General features: G+C 32.7%; 1 protein-coding gene across 4 annotated transcripts; it reads left to right on the forward strand.

Moving 5' to 3' along the window:
* Window positions 1-95: 95 nt before the first annotated feature.
* Window positions 96-14,944, forward strand: LOC105342432 (organic solute transporter subunit alpha). 4 transcript variants are annotated; one of them, XM_020072755.3, is made up of 10 exons: window positions 96-199; window positions 1,450-1,530; window positions 2,289-2,458; window positions 3,846-3,919; window positions 5,973-6,137; window positions 8,223-8,337; window positions 8,564-8,816; window positions 9,626-9,729; window positions 11,337-11,367; window positions 12,628-14,944. In XM_020072755.3, exons 2-9 carry the CDS (start codon window positions 1,455-1,457, stop codon window positions 11,364-11,366), a joined length of 987 nt encoding a protein of 328 aa, XP_019928314.3. In that variant the 5' UTR covers window positions 96-199; window positions 1,450-1,454; the 3' UTR covers window position 11,367; window positions 12,628-14,944. The 4 variants fall into 4 exon arrangements, with proteins under 4 accessions (XP_019928314.3, XP_011447872.3, XP_011447718.3 ...); XM_011449570.4 differs by having other exon boundaries at window positions 11,337-14,944; XM_011449416.4 differs by lacking the exons at window positions 11,337-11,367; window positions 12,628-14,944 and having other exon boundaries at window positions 9,626-11,299.
* The last annotated feature ends 2,512 nt before the right edge of the window (window positions 14,945-17,456 follow it).

Raw genomic sequence — 17,456 nt, forward strand, 5'->3', positions numbered from 1 at the left:
TTGTGTAAACACAATCGTAACTACTCGGCCATTTCCGCTGGCGAAAAATGGCCGAGTAGTTACGATTGGTGTAAACATTGACGGAACTCCTCGGATGTTTAGTGTGGGAAACATCTGAGGAGTTCCGATTGAGAGTAAACACCCAGTTTTTCAACTTTATGCAGCATGTGTATTTGGTAGAGGATTTTGTTTTGAACAGGTGATGTGATGTGACTAGTCTAGTTGGACCTAATTAAAAACAGCACAAAATATCATTTGCTCGTAATTATTTATAAAAATGTAAACACTGTAAGATGAATATCTATATTTTATATAACGTTAATTAAGCATGTATAAATATAGGCCTGCAAGAACTATTGTCATTACTTTGGGTGTCTTTTCACTTAGCCAACAGTCTGAAAAAATACAGGTAAAATACAGGTAGATCTGTGTTTGTTAAGTGGGAATGGGTGCAGGTGGGGAACACAATGCACAAGATTTAATTACAGGTATAAGCAATAGTCTATTTTCAGATAAAAGAGGGAGAATAAGATATAATACAGAAGGATAAATATGAATTAAATTTCTGTCCCAGACTCCCGGTACATTATTTTATTTAATTAATTCAGATGAAAATGTGTAATTTTAAAAGTATGACTTTTAAGTAATAAAAAATTAAACTGTTATACATACCCCCCTTAATTTATGACTTTAATTGAGCTATATGGTTTGTCTATTTTCATCATATTTTGAGTCAGTTACATATTGATAAGTAGACTTAACTTAAATTAAACTTAGCCTTGAAAAATGATGTAATTATAAAAATCCCCTTTTTTTTTTTAATTAAAGCTTTGAATCATATATAGTTCATCATTTTTAAAAATGCTATATTGTTGTTCATTTGTTTTCATTAAGGTGGAATAGCATACCTGGAAAAAGTCACTCAAATTAACAGGAAATTTTTTGATAATGAAAGATATAATGATAAATAAACTGTACAAATGTCAAATAAGTGAAAAATTTGCAGTTTGGGGATGAAAAATGAATATTCCAGTAAGTAACAACAAAAGCCCCTGCGAGATTCGAACTCGGGATGTACGAATCACAAGTCCGATACTTTATCCACTTGGCTATGGAGTAAGTTACTTGTTTCAGTTCATAAAATCCTTTTAATAAAACGAAATGTTGTTTCGATCAGCGGTCAGGCATTTTGTGATGATGTGTTAGTCCACCTTAACATTTATGGATGAGAATGTGCATTTGATTCAAAGGCAAGTCTATATATAATCATATGCTCTGCTCATAAGTATATAGCAGCTGCAGATCTGTAGCTCTCTGGTTGAAAAAAAAACAGATTTGTCTATCCAAATTTTATCAACCAGAGAGTTACAGATCTGCAGCTGAGTTATATAGTAGACAAATAAAGGATTGAATATATATATCATTGGCCATGTCAATTTTAATTTACAGCAACCATGACAAACAGCAGTATTGAAGAAGATGTGAGTTGTAGACACACTGATTTCCCCGTCTCCATTGTTCTGTTTTCAGGTACTGTAAGTTCATGTTTTGACGTAAAAGATACAGAAACTTGACTTTTTTTTTATTACTGATCCAAAGCACTGGTACCAGTGTTACTAATTCACAACTTTGCAGTCCAGTTTAAGTAAAATTTTAATTTTGCAAGGAAATAAAGTATGGATTCAGTGATTTGAACTTCAGTAATCTGAAGGCTTCAGTGATAACGTGAACTGGATTTTGAACCTAAACTTTTTTATTGACAATATGCCAATATCACAATATGCAAATTATATTTTAAAGAAAATTTACCTACATTTTACATACTGTAAACCAACTATTATTTGCGACAACTTTATTTTGCAATATATCAGAGATGAACTGGTCGGTGGCGACTAATACGCGACTTAACCTTATCCACACCTGTTTCTTTTATTATATAGTACTGTATATATCATATAGACTAGTATATTATTATACTATATGGTATATACTGGTCTGCGGCGAGAAATATTCGCCACAATGAGGCCCTCGCGGACCTCGCAAAAATTTCTCACACGCGAATAAAAGTTGGTTTACAGTATTATATCACATGAAAAAGCTTAAAAAAGAAATAATTTAGGCAGACTGTACACTTTTTCACCGTATATGATGCTGAAATTCTTGATACTGTACATTGTGCATTGTTCCTCTTGTCTGATGTAAACGTGATTAACTATACTTTATACACATGCATGTGTTATAGAAATAGGAATTTCAGAGTATACACATATTTTCTCTCTCAAATACAGAACTGGAGAGGCAGCCTGCGATTCTTGGCCTGACCATTGCAGCAGGATTCATGTGTATAGCAACAGTGGTCCTGTACTTTGTCACCTTGAGGTTTTTGTATAGCCACCGCCGGCTAGAGGGAATCAAAATCAACAAGTACAAAGTGATAGTAATGCTGGGACTTTACCCGGTAAGGAGTGGTCCTCCACTATTCTGTAAGGAGTGGTCCTCCACTATTCTGTAGGGAGTGGTCCTCCACTATTCTGTTAGGAGTGGTCCTCCACTATTCTGTCAGGAGTGGTCCTCCACTGTTCTGTAAGGAGTGGTCCTCCTCTATTCTGTACTGTGATATACAGCCTAATGTCTACCTGCTGTGCAATCTCTGAAAAACATATTTATTATGATTTTTGTTCAAACAACAAGACAAATAGATTTATCCATTCATTATCATTCCGAGTGTAAAAATACATGTTTGTTTATTCTAGGATGTCATATAAGATGACATGATTATTCAAGTATCAGAGAAAAACTAAAAAAAAAAACCAAACAAAATAAGAAAAGTGAAAACTTTGATCTCATTGTACAACACATTAGGTGCTGTTATGATGATGTGAGAGATGGTATACCGGTATATGATGATGTTGCTGAAATGTGAAATGGAAAACAAAATAAATGGAAATCTACTATATTAATCTACTAGTATTGATACAGACCAAGTGCTATGCCCATAATTGAAGGAAACCTCATACATGAATGAGACATCATTTCCAAAACAATAACTCATTATTAGCTAAAGATTGATTTGTTTCCATGTTACATTTTGCATTTTAGCAACACCCAACATATTACACTGCCATTTTGTGCTATGATGGTAGAACATTTTTGCTTATCTGTTGTAATTGCATTTTCAGCTTTATTTTCCATGTGTAATATGCCTTTGCAAAAGCTTCATTGAGCATCTTTGATTGATCATAATCTATATATAAATCTTACATTCTTTAATTTTTATGATGAATTGCATGCTTTTCAAGTTGTATTTTTTGCACAGTTTCAGTGGGTTAAATTTTAGTTTGTATGTTGAGGAAGCCATTTATGTTGCACTAAAAACCCTGAGTCAACAAAAAGAATATTGTTAGGAAATCTTGTGTTAATTTGTCCAAGAGCTTAGCATATAGATGCCTTTTTAACCTATACCAATTTATAACAATTTTGGTAAAAAAAGAAGGCAAACAATTGACACAGTGAATCATTCATTCCCTTTCTCTTCAAGTCTTTATCCTAAATTGAAATGTATTGGTAGACAAATTGTCTACAGAGAAGTATCCAACAGTGCACTGTGCCAACCTCTTTAATCTAGCTAACATTGACCTATGTTTGGGTATTCTATAGTGTTTAAGGTTGTTTAGAATTGGTGGAAACAGCATATGAACAATTTAATTTACATATTGAAGAATTTTATCTGAATCATAATTAATTAGATACAGGACAGAGGTCTTGAAATGATGCACTCTATGAATGTTTTTTTTGCAGCAATAGGACAGGAATGTTGTAAATTGTCGTATTGCATACTTTTTCAGTTAGTGTCTTGTGTTTGTATGCTGTCACTTTTACTGCCCCGTACGACAATGATAGCCGAGCTTATGATTGCAATGTAAGTGCAAGTCAACTTTCAGGTATAGTTTATAATTTCTGTTCCATGTGTACCGTACAAAGCTGTGTTTGACAACCATTGTGAAAGAGCTAGATCCTAAATCTATGCTAATCTTGTTAGATCCTACTAAATCCAATGCAGAGTTAATTGTATACATTGTCTGAAACCCAGTGAGTCTTGCATTTCTTACCATTTTACATATGCCCTTCTGTGGTGGGCTTATCCATCTGTAAGTTAGTTTTCTTGTACATGTATCATGTTGTACAGTATTAAAATCTTGACCTCAGTAAGGCTCGGGGATAGAATACACACAACTGGTTAGATAAAAATCATATACCATCGCAGATCATGAGAGATTCTATTTATATCACTGTTCACATGTTTTACCATGTCTTTTGTTAAACCTCAGTCTTTTCTGTAAACATTATAATTGTGAGCCACATAACACATTCACAACAAGAGGTCAACAACTTCACACATGGAAAAAAGTTCCTTGAAGATTAACAAACAAGCATTTCATTTTCTGACATATACTTTTATCAGTTTATGAAAAAAATGAAACAGCATTTAATGCTTTAAATTTATAATGCTACACTTTTCAACTGAATTATTTTTTTTGCATTCCAAGTCAATCATCTGCCAAAAGCTAGGTAATGTTTAATAATGATGACACAAGGTGTAAAAACACACAGTGGAATATCAAAAATTTATCACATGAGTGATATCCATCGCATATTAAGTTAAACATGTGATAAAATTGAAGATCTTATATAATAAAATATTTTTTACTATATTATCATTTATTTGTATTTGATACCATAAATTATCAGTAAGCTGATATGGATATTGTTTGCTCAGGTGAGCAATATTGCCCATCTCATTTAAAGGTGACTATGGGTATAGTATTTAATTTTTTTAGTGACAGAAGCAAGGCTGACTTGGGTATCTGACTTTGGTTGTCATAATACGTGTACAAATATTATAGTCTAGTTTCTCATTCCCTCACAGTGAAATGAAGATAGCTAGTGTATTATACATGTATAAAAATTGTGAAAAACTGAAGTCAGAAATTATTTATATACATATTTAAATGACTTGCACATATTATTCATCTTTTAGAGAACATACTATGTAGCAGCAACATTACTTAGCTTTTTTGCTTATATCAGCTTTTTGCACTAATTTATTACTCATGTGCATTTGCATAGACTATAAACAATATCACGATTATATAGAGGTGCATATATGTGCTTATGGTTATTTTTGGTATATGGTATACCACAATTTATTTTTACATTTTTTGGATCAATTATTCAAAACTGTCAATAAGAAGATCATTGTGTGTTACATGGTAGATCTTTGTTTGTTACATGGTCAGCCTGTTTTGTTACATGTTCGATCATTGTGTGTTACATGGTAAATCATGGTAGGTTACATGGAAGATCATTAAGTGTTACATAGTAGAGTATTGTGTGTTACATAGTAGAGCATTGTGTGTTACATGGTAGAGCATTGTATGTTACATGGTGGGCCTGTTTTGTTACATGGTAGATCATTGTGTGTTACATGGTAGACCTTTGTTTGTAATATGCTAGAGCATTGTCTTTCACATCATAGAGCCTTGTTTGTTACAACAAGTAGATCATTTGTTGTACAAAGTAAAATATGGTGTGTTACATGGAAGACCATTATATGCTATGGTGAGATGTGTGTTGCATTGCTGCATGGTAGATGATGGTGTGTTATAAGAAAGATTTGTATGTGTTAAAGGTAATTATCGCTGTGTGGTACATAGTAAATTATGATGTGTGTTACAAGGTAGATTATTATGGATTACAATATAGATCAGTGTGTGTTACATGGTAGGCCATATTTAGGAAATCATTATGTGTTACATTATAAACATGTGTGAGTTACTTAGTAGATCAGTATGACATGGCAAATCATGGGGTGTTACATGGTTGATCAATAAGTGTTGAAGGTTAGATCTTTTCCTGTTACTTTGTAAACATTGTACATAAATGTATTTTACGTACATGATGGTATTTTTCAGGTACATGGCTGTGTGCATTCTAATGTTTGTAAGAATGGTGGTGGATTACATGGGTGGATTCAAAGCGGTGTGTAAGGAGATGGAGGGGGAAGAGATGTCCTTCAGGACCCCGCCCTGCTGCTGTTGTTGCTGCTGTCCCGGGGTGTACAAACAGAAGGTCAACAGGTCAGGGACAGTTAGCTTCCTATTACTGTAGATTCCTTATTTTACGCGAGTAGGGTGAATTAACCATGCATCGGACACATACCTTGGATCGGACAACTTTGTTTATAAATATGCACATAAATGTGCATGCGCTCATGTGTTGTTTCGTATATTCCTGAATTAGAACAAATGAACTTTATCATTATTAAGAATTTGACAGTCACATTGTCAAAGAAATAGCAATATAGGCATAGTAAAATGACATCAAATACGCCATTATGAAAATTTAGTTACGAAGATTTTACACTAAAGCATTATTTGAATGTTGTGCGTTTGATTGTGAATCAGTGAAAATGCACTCTCTGCGTAAATTAATTAGAAAGAAGTAAGTTTTGAAACAAAATTTGATTAAAATAAGTCCAAGAAATTTAAACAATTAATGTCAAGGTCATTTTTGCACCATATGTTCATTTCACCATGGATCGGACACAAATTAACCATGCATCGGACAGTTTTCACTGCATGGTTTCTTCTAATTATATGGAGATTATGTGCCCTTTTCCTTGTGATATAATTTAAATGTGAAGTAAAATTAAAATTGAAAAAATAATTGATACAAACATTTTCCTCAGACCACTTAAAAATCGAGTTTTACGGACACAGCCTTTTTAGTCCAAAGTTCCTGTAGGAGCTGGCACGATAAAGAACCCCTTATGATAAATATTCCTTTAAACAGAAGCACTAGTCTAAATTCCTATATGTAGGTTTGGGGATTTACATTAAAAAAAATCTGAAAAGCAATTGAATAAATTAATTTTTTTCGAACCTTTGTATTTTTGCATTTATCCAGAAAATGTTGTTATTTTTAAACTCTACTGTGCTGCTATAGCTGTCCGATGCTTGGTAAATATTGTCCGATCCATGGTGAAATAGTTCAACACTTCATTAATTTGCTTTATTTTCTACATTTTTAACAATTTCACAATTTTTTCTCCAATAATTAAGCAAGGGGAAAACTTTAACTTGTAAAACAAGTTTTATTTGTATTTGGACGATATTTAATGCGTGAACAAAGGGAAAAATCCAAAGGCGTCCGATGCATGGTGAAATCACCCTACTTAATTTCGTGATTCACCCATTTTCCACTAAACTGCGAGAACATAAAATCATGAATAATCTGTAGTTTACAAATGTCGGAAAAATAAAAGCGAGATTTTAAAATTTGCGAGATGCGCTTCTCGTGATTTTACGTGGATATTAATTCCACGCTTTTAAGGTCAAGATCTAGTAAATGAAAGGTGCCTACAGGTTTATGAAATTCAAGATATGAATTTTTTTAATGATACTTCATAACAATATCTTTGTTTCATAGGGTGTTCCGGGGCTTAAAATTTTGGTAAACACAGTGAAAATTAAATCATGTTTTAATCTGTCATTTTCAATGAAATATGAAGGATAAAAGTTACAAATTTAGGAGTTTTGTCCATTTTTGACTAATGAAATATATCTAGAATGCCTACAGTCTCTCCAAAAACGACATTAACCAAGCCCTTGTCATCCTCTTTAAAATAATGTCAAATTGAATATAGGTACCGGGATTACTTTTCCCGTGATTAAATACAGGATGTCAAAATATTGTTTTATTTACTACATAATTCCTTAAAAGCCGTAAAATACGGGAAAAGATTCATCAAATCAATTATGACGTCATAATGGTTCTAGCACCAAAAAGACAGTTTTGAATCATTTACTAGATCTTGACCTTAATTAGGAATCTACAGTAAGCAAAAATAGGAAAGTTTTAAAGTTTTAAAAAGAATGTCTGCTTAGACTGTTGGGGCAATTTATTACTGGTGTGAAGCTCACAAGCATTCTGTATGTAAAATAGGAAAGAACATTGCAGATAATGTACCACTATGGGCATCATTTATCAGACAAAAAAAATTGTAGTTAAAATGATCATGTCTGAAATTATTTTTTGGAGATGCATGTTTATATTTACTGGTTATCCATATGTTCATTATACCCACATGGTTTATTGGTAGAAGAGAATTAAGTATTTATCTGACTGAAAATTATGCTTGTAATATTCATTTAATTTTGTAGCACAAACCTCAAAAGAGTAAACCTGATGACATTACAGGGAGCTTTTGTTCGACCAATAATAACCATTGTAGCTTTGATTCTCTGGGCTGATAAACGCTACATCCTAGGAGAAGATGTAAGTGAGAGAGTGAAGAATTGCAGTAGACAGATATTTTAACAAATAACAATAAGCGATGATATTACCGATATTTGAAATTTGAATAAAGTTGAAAGTTTAAAACTAATCCCTCTTAAATGCAGTGTTTGTATGATAAATGTGATTTTAAGACTGCTTGTATACTTTATGTATGGATTGTGAAATAGAAAATTTAGGAAAACATTTAATTTTGCCTGCTGTATAGATGAGTCCATCAGCTGCCTCGTTATATCTGAACCTGATTGGTGCTGTGTCCAGTTTGGTTGCTATGTGGGCCATGATGGTCACTTTCAGGTCCTTGAGAAGTCAATTACAGGACTACAATATTGGAAAGAAGTTTGCAGCCCTTCAGCTGACCATTGTGGTGGTCAACATCCAAGGATTTCTGTTCCAAATTCTGGCCAAGTACAACATTCCAGAGTGTGTCAGGGCTCTTAGCTCCACAGTTAGGGCATACAGTGAGTGTAATATACTGTAAATTCTTTATATTATGCGAGTACTTAATTCCACGATCTCGCTGGTTTGTATACTAATAAATTGCAAGAATGTGAAATCGCTAACATGGAACTTTTCTCTTTGTTTCTTAAGTTCTCAACTCTCAAAAATAATGGTGAGATTAAAAAATTCGTGAAAAGTGCTTATCACAATTTTATGCGGATATTACCGGTAATTCTTCGCTTATAATTAGGAATCTACAGTACTTGTTTTTTAGTTTTTCAACAGTTTTAATAGGTCACCTGAGTCACTCAGGTGACCTATTGCAATTGGTCTTCGTCCATCGTTGTGCGTCGTGCGTTAACAATTTTACATTTTTAACTTCTTCTTGAAAACTACCTGGCCAATCATTACCATTTTTGGTGTGAAGCATCTCTATGGTAAGAAGAATCTAAATTGTGAAATTCATGGCTCTACCACCCCTGGGGTGCCACGGGCAGGGCCAAATATGCAAAAAAAAGCCAAATTTTCAAAAATCTTCTTCTCTACTACCATGCATGTGAGGAAAAAACTGGTTACATGGTTATGATATCCATGAAGCCCTCTACCAATATTGTGAAATTAATGGCCCCTGGGTCAGGGGTTCTGGCTCTAGGGTGGAGCCAATATGGCCAAATAGTAAAAATGTATTAAATCTTAGAAAATCTTCTTCTCTACTAACCATATATATTTGTTATAAACTAAATGCATGATTATGATGTCCATGCCTCTTGTTTGCCTTGATATTGTAATACATGTATATGATGTCCTATAAAAGAGATATTTTTTTCAGGAACCAATTACTTCATATTGATTATTGAGATGCTTCTGCTGATGATTTTTGCCAGAATTGCATTCAACAGAAAAGAGGAGAGCTACAAAGCAACGACCAGGGAGGTAAACAACATAGCTAACAAAGGATCAGAGCCCCAGACCTACTTGTGAAAGCAGTAGAGATTCATGTCTTTCATGCAATACCCTTATTCATATTTTATATTTTCATAAATATATAATTTGTAGATTTGAAAATATATTTTTTTTTCATTAAAAAGAAAAAAAAAACCCTGTATAAGCAGACTTTGACGTGGGATACTTATATCTACGTAGTTTTAACCAAAATAATAACTTTTATGAAGTATTTTATGTAATATTATAACCTTTGTATATCGGTAAATGAATTGTAAGAAATATTCAAATTTGCAAAACTCTCACACAAGCTATGTATTAATGTCAAAATTAATTCCTGACTTAAAATTCAGTATTTACTGTATCCCTCTGCAAAATGTCTGTTAAACAGTTATAAATAATTTCAATGATTGTTATGCCAAAATGATACTTATTTGGTTGTATTGAAGTCGTATAGGGCATTATCTGCAAACAATCATTGGTTTTTATTCTGATACTTTTGTTGAAAAATATACATATTGTTATATAGAAATATTGTAATTAATGTACTTACAAAATGTATGATTTTTATAATAGGGTACCATAAGTACAGTAAAACACGGTTATAGCACACATGCATATAATGAATTGATGCTTACAGCGAAGTGATTTTCATTCCCTGTGACTATTCTATATGTTGTAAACTTGACAGATATAACAAACTATGCTTATAACGAAGCAAAATGGTCTGACATTTCGTTATAACTGTGTTTTACTGTATGGGATTTTGTAACAGTTTCAATCAAGTTTGTTTACTTAACAGGGTAGCAGGTAAATGTATAAATATATGCTCATGTTTGTCCATGGCTGAAGTTTTAAAGCTAAACACTACTTGTAAAAGGCATTGTCTGCTATAGTTCTCTTCATTGTCGCTATCCCTACAACTCTATATGAGCAGCAGACCTCTTAACAGTTCAAAGTATTTCAGTGTATAGGTCTCTCCTGTGTGGACTTACATCTTACATCGCTGTGTTACTCAATCACAATGAATTAATCAAATTTGTATGCTTTTTTTTAATGCTTTTTTTTCCCAAGAAATGAGAACACTAAGATCAAATATACAAGTTAAGGCATTATTTACAAACAAAAAATGCACATAAAACCAGAAATAAAAGCACAAAATGTAAGACTAAAAAATAGAAACTACACATCGGCCACAAGTTTCAGATTTGTAATGGGGTGTAACAAAACCAAAGGATTTATACATGTATACCTGTGTGACAGTGCATATTTATGAGTGGTGTTCATTAGCTTTAAGTTTCTTCAAAAGAACTTTTTATCACTTTTTGTGCTGTAATAATGTTTTTGTAAGCATGTATTGATATTAAATGAAATCTCATTTGGTCTGTGATATACCCGGTATATAATTTTACACTGACTCTCTTCAATCTACATCTGCTTCAAAAGAGTGATCATTTATTTACAAAAATGTTTATGATTTTAGTTACTCCAATATAAGAGATATGAAATCATTTCATACCTTGTTTAGAACAGAGTTTTTTTGGTTTTTTTGGAATTGTGAAATTTAAAAATAAAATGTATTTTTTTATTTACGATAGATTCAGGAAAAACTGAAACCAGCAGACTAGAGTAAGCATTACAAATGTAGTGCTAGTCACTGAGTGTCTCTGCATGTAGACTGTTTTTCCTGTATAATATATATATATATATCTGTATACTCTCACTCACTTCAATAACTTTTCCCTTTTTTGGAGGGAGGAAGCGAGTGGGGTTTCAGTAATACATACATCATTGTTGTTGAAGGTGTACAGCCAACCCCCAACTACCCTCTAAAGCAATCAGCTTGGAAAAATTTAAATGTGAATTTTGTTGCACATACATGTAAAATATATAACAAATCTAGTATGCTTGGTCAAAAGAGAAAACCAAAAAGAAAGTTCTTTTCACCTATTATCAATTTTCTATGATGTTTTTACCAGTTTTTGCATGTAATGAAAATTTGCTATTTTGCTGTTGTTTTCTTTTTTAATGCCATTAGACTTGATTGAGTCATCTCAGAGTCCTTGACTTGAAATCTTTGTGAAACATCAGTGGAATGTGTCTGTGGATCATATAAGAACAATCTAATGGCAATGCACATGTAACAAAGAATAATAATCAATTCAAAATTCTAATGGTGAAATATAAATAAAATGAATGTTGAAGACCTTGACAAATTTCAAATATAAGCTATTTTGACTTATAGTATATATCATGACCATGACCTTTAGATAAGCATGTCACCACTGTAGATTGTTATCAAAGTTATCTGGTACATATACTAATTATTAAATTTGATTCATTTTGCCATGTTTATAATTACATGTTACAGATCATTATTTTTTTTGTTTACGAAAGGTCCGTTGCCTTTAAGCGTACTGTAACTTGATTCATGACTTATATGACACTCTTTTAAATCTATCATTATTATGTAATAGGGCAATCTAATTAATATTAGATGTTTAGATCCGCTTTCCTCTCGAACATCTTTGTGTATAGCGAGTAAGCGAGCGGATCTAACATCTAATTTTAATCAAATTGGTTATAGGGTATCATTTCCAATTGGAAATATTGTAATTTTATGTACGCATTGAATCAGTGTTGATGTAAAACTCCTAGTGTTATTTCTTATGTATATGTATTAGACTTGGTGGTATGTTTCATAATTAGGGGCATGCATGCAGGATTCTTGTGTAGTACGTGCAATTTTAGCAAACTGAGTGTCATCGAATGGTGGAAAGTAAATTTTAGACACCATATTCATTAATTTTGTTTTACCAACCAATCATTTGTGTCAATTCAATGAAAGTTGAAATATTGTTTTAATACTACTATCAAAATTTATTTCAGGTTGAGACTCAGTGGGTAATTGAAAAAAAAATAAACAATGAATATATAAATTGTAATTTGAATTTATGGAATTACAATGTATTGTTTTTTGATATCCTTATTCCGTTTTGTGATTTGAATCTTAAATTACATAATTTTTTCTCTAGACATTTGAATCAACGGCATATTTTGCAAGTTAAATTTTTTATTTTACCAATAACCCATTCTGCTTCTTAATTTTACTTTGAAACTAACTTCAGATGACTGTGAAGTCTCTGGTACATGTGAATGTATAGAAATGATACAGATAAAGTTGTTGTATAAATCTAGCTACATTTTAAGCTCACCTGAACGGAATGTTCAAGTGAGCTTTTCTGATCACCTGTTGTCCATCGTCCGTCAGTAAACTTTTCACATTTTTTACTTCTTCTCTAGAACCAAAATTGATCCAAAACCTGATAAAAAGCATCCTAATGGGAAGGAGATTCTAAATTGTTAAAATGAAGGGCAAAACCATTTTATAAAGGTAAATAATAGCAAACCAGTGAAAATATAAAAAAAATGTAAGAACCATTGCATCAGAAATGCCAGTGATTACACCAAAGCTTGTATATATAGTGAAGATTCTAAATTTTTTAAATTGTGACCCCTGGACCAATACTGGAGTCCCAAGAGGGGTTCAAAATTTAACAGAAATATATAAGGAAAATTTTTTAAAATCATTTAACAAACTATAATGCTACAATTTGTGAGTTTACTATGCAAGCATCACAAGATAGTGCAGATTCTAAATTGTTAAAATTATGACCCCAGACAAATACTGAAGCCCCAAAAGATGTTCAAAGTTGAACATAAAAATATTATAGGGAAAATGTTTTAAATCTTCTCCTCAAGAGTTCAAATGATACAATTTGTAAAATTACTATGCAAGTATCCTCAAATAATGTAGATTATAAATTGTTAAAATTGTGACCCCTTGACTGATACTGAGATCCTTACAGGGGTTCAAAGTTTCACAAAGAAATATATAGGGAAAATATTAAAAAAAAACTGAAATAGAATGATATAAGGAACTGTGTTATGAGCGATGTGGCCTATGGTCCTATCGTTTTGTATTGTTAGAGAGATGATATGACATGACAATGGTTATGGTTTTTCTCTTTCTTTTTTTTGCTTTCAGGCCTATGGTCCTGTTGTTTTTGTGTTGTTAAAGAGATGATGAGATTACATGACAATGTTTTTTCTACTTCTTTTTGCTTCATCGTTAATACAGTAATGTGCTACTGCATATAGTTCTTCAAAGTCTGTGGGTTAGCTTTTAACAAGAACACACGGTTTCCTTTTTAGAATAAACATAAAGTAGTTTTAAATTTTGTCTAAAGAGTATGAAATCAGGTAATAAATCTTAAACCATTATTTTATCATAGAATCTGTATGCATTGGTTAGAATGTAAACTACATGTATATAGAAGTATACTTAAATGGACTTGGTCAAAGGACTAAGTGCGGTTTTATGCATTTTTTGCCCCCAAAATCAAAGTTTTAGAAAGAGCTTTAAAAATAAGGTGAAAGATAGTTAAAATAATATTGGAAATAAAGGTGTAAAAGGTTATCACCACAGTGACGTCATAATGTAGAAATGACGTCATAAAGATTGCATTATTTTGATAAATTGATGTTTTGTAGCAAAATATGGGTGTTTTCCGATGGTTTTTCGACTGGGAAACATCGAGCGCAGGCTTGCTCAAGTACCATTTGTTAGTATAATGTGTATAGCTATCTGAAGAAAAAAATATATTAAAATCGCACTTGAGCAGACCTGCGCTCTATATTTCCGAATGCAAAATATAGAGCAAAAATGAGAATATTTTCATTTGTTTGCAAATTTGCGGGAAATAGGTCATTTAGGTGACGTCATAGATAAACAGTGAATGAGCAATGATGACTAAAATCAAGATTAAAGTTATAGGCATCCTCCATACAATGATTTGTGAAGATTTTATTTTTATACGATACTCTTTAAAAATTGGTTGAAATCGGGGGCAGATATTTGACCATACTGCACATAGTCCTTTGAGCTCAAATTTTTCCTTTTTTTTTTTTTCATTTTTGTTGACTGTAATGGTTAATATGAATGTTTTTAATTCTTTGTCAAAATTTGAAAGTCATACATAGAGTTACAAGCAAGTTACAGAGGTTGAAATTCTTTGTTCTGTAAACAAAGCTCGAGTCTTGTTATTGTTTACATATGCATTGTATTGGAATAAGTTTCACTGTAATGTTGCTTATTGTTGTTCATAAAAGTATTCAGGAACAAATTAAATCAGTTTATCTTGTTGCCACAAGTTTTTTTTGTCTAAAAAATGATAATTACTTTACAGAATTTGTAAACATCCTCATTATCTTGCTTGTAACTTGATTTCTAGCATTGAAATTTTGGTAAATCATACCAAATACACATACAAATACACATATAAATCATTTGATACAGAAAAATTTATAATTTTTTTATCTCAAATCATGTCTAGGTCCCTTTAATTCTTCAATATAAGCTAGTTCTCTGAAATAGAGACTTTGAACTTTTAAATGGAAACTGTTTGGCATTTCACTTTTATTTGATTCTGTTTATACATATTGATAGGAGTGCAGACTTTGTAGAAACATTCATGTTATTTTGGGTTGTGCCGAATCTGATAACAGTGTATTCTTTTTTAATCAAGGGCTTTTTAGCTCACCTGAGCCAAAGGCTCAAGTGAGCTTTTCTGATCACAATTTGTCCGTTGTCTGTCGTTGTCGTCGTTGTCGTCGTTGTCGTTAACTTTTCACATTTTCATCTTCTTCTCAAGAACCACTGGGCAGATTTCAACCAAATTTGGCACAAAGCATTACTAGGTGAAGGGGATTCAAGTTTGTTCAAATGAAGGGCCACGCTCTCTTTAAAGGGGAGATAATTGAGAATTATTGAAAATTTGTTGGTATTTTTCAAAAATCTTCTTCTCAAAAACTATTTGGCCTGAAAAGCTAAAACTTGTGTGGAGGCATCCTCAGGTAGTGTAGATTCAAGTTTGTTCAAATCATGGTCCCCAGGGGTAGGGAGGGGCCACAATTGGGGGATCAAGTTTTACATAGGAATATATAGAGAAAATCTTTAAAAATCTTCTTCTCAAAAACTATTGGGCCAGAAAAGCTCAAATTAAAATGGGAGCATCCACAGGTAGTGTAGATTCAAATTTGTTCAAATCTTGGTCCCCAGGGGTAGGGTGGGGCCACAATTGGGGGATGAAGTTTTACATAGGAATATATAGAGAAAATCTATAAAAAATCTTCTTCTCAAAATCAATTTGGCCAGAAAAGATCAAATTAAAACGGAAGCATCCTCAGGTAGTGTAGATTCAAGTTTGTTCAAATCATAGTCCCTGGGGGTAGGGTGGGGCCACAATGGGGGGATCAAGTTTTACATAGGAATATATATTAACAAGAGGCCAATTGGCCTTAACGGTCACCTGAGTAGCATATATCCAATACACAAACTTGTCATGGAGTCTCATATATGCATCTAATTAATTTGGTTTCATACTGGAGTAGAAAAATTATAAATTTGTAAAGACAACCACATTTAATTCAAACTGTGAAACCTATAATTTTGGTGAAAAACTAAAAGATCTGGTCTACAAAATAATGAATTCAGTTTTCCTTTCAGGTGTGTGGGAGTAAAGAAGATAATTTTTTAACGTTATATGCATTAACATCTATACATCCATTTTGGCCCTGCCCTAGAGTCAAAACCCATACCCCAGGGGACATGAACATTAAAATTTCAGTAGAGGACTTCCTGGTAAACATAATTATTAGTCGTTTTTTTTTAATACAGATGTGTGAGAATAGAGAAGAAGATTTTTAAACATTATATGCATTAACACTTTATTGCCATATTGCCCCCCCCCCCCCATGTCCTGAACCCCTGACCCAGGGGCCATGAATTTCACAATTTAGGTAAAGGAGATTGTGGATATCATAACCATGTATTCAGTTTTTTGCCCACATGTGTTGGAGTAGAGAAGAAGATTTTTTAAGATTTAAATCATTTTTACTATATGGCCATATTGGCCCCACCCCAGAGCATGAACACCTTACCCAGGGGTCTTGAATTTCACAATTTTAGTAGAGAGCCTCATGGACATCATAATCATGCATTTAGTTTTTAACAAATATATATGGGAGTAGAGAAGAAGATTTTCTAAGATTTAATACATTTTTACTATTTGGCCTGACGGCCCCATCCCAGAGCCTGAACCCCTGACCGAGGGGTCATGAATTTCACAATTTAGGATGAGGGCTTCATGGACATCATTATCATGCATTTAGGTTTTAACAAATATATATGATAGTAGAGAAGAAGATGTTCTAAGATTTAATACATTTTTACTATTTGGCCATATTGGCTCTACCCTACAGCCTGAACCCCTGACCCAGGGGTCATGAATTTCACAATTTAGGATGAGGGCTTCATGGACATCATTATCATGCATTTAGGTTTTAACAAATATATATGATAGTAGAGAAGAAGATTTTCTAAGATTTAATACATTTTTACTATTTGGCCATATTGGCCCCTCCCTAGAGCCTGAATCCCTGACCCAGGGGTCATGAATTTCACAATTTAGGAAGAGGGCTTCATGGACATCATAATCATGCATTTAGTTTTTAACAAATATATATGGTAGTAGAGAAGAAGATTTTCTAAGATTTAATACATTTTTACTATTTGGCCATATTGGCCCCTCCCTAGAGCCTGAATCCCTGACCCAGGGGTCATAAATTTCACAATTTAGGAAGAGGGCTTCATGGAC

The sequence above is a fragment of the Magallana gigas genome, chromosome 7 (genome assembly GCF_963853765.1).
Source record: "Magallana gigas chromosome 7, xbMagGiga1.1, whole genome shotgun sequence".
Classification (NCBI taxonomy): Eukaryota; Metazoa; Mollusca; class Bivalvia; order Ostreida; family Ostreidae; genus Magallana; species Magallana gigas.

What these genes read in the sequence shown, in the direction of transcription:
- LOC105342432 (XM_011449416.4), top strand. Translation starts at nt 1,455, where the DNA reads ATGACAAACAGCAGTATTGAAGAAGATGTGAGTTGTAGACACACTGAT. An exon ending in TAATGCTGGGACTTTACCCG is followed by an intron (nt 2,459 to 3,845) that starts GTAAGGAGTGGT and finishes ATACTTTTTCAG; the next exon opens with TTAGTGTCTTGTGTTTGTAT. An exon ending in GCCGAGCTTATGATTGCAAT is followed by an intron (nt 3,920 to 5,972) that starts GTAAGTGCAAGT and finishes GGTATTTTTCAG; the next exon opens with GTACATGGCTGTGTGCATTC.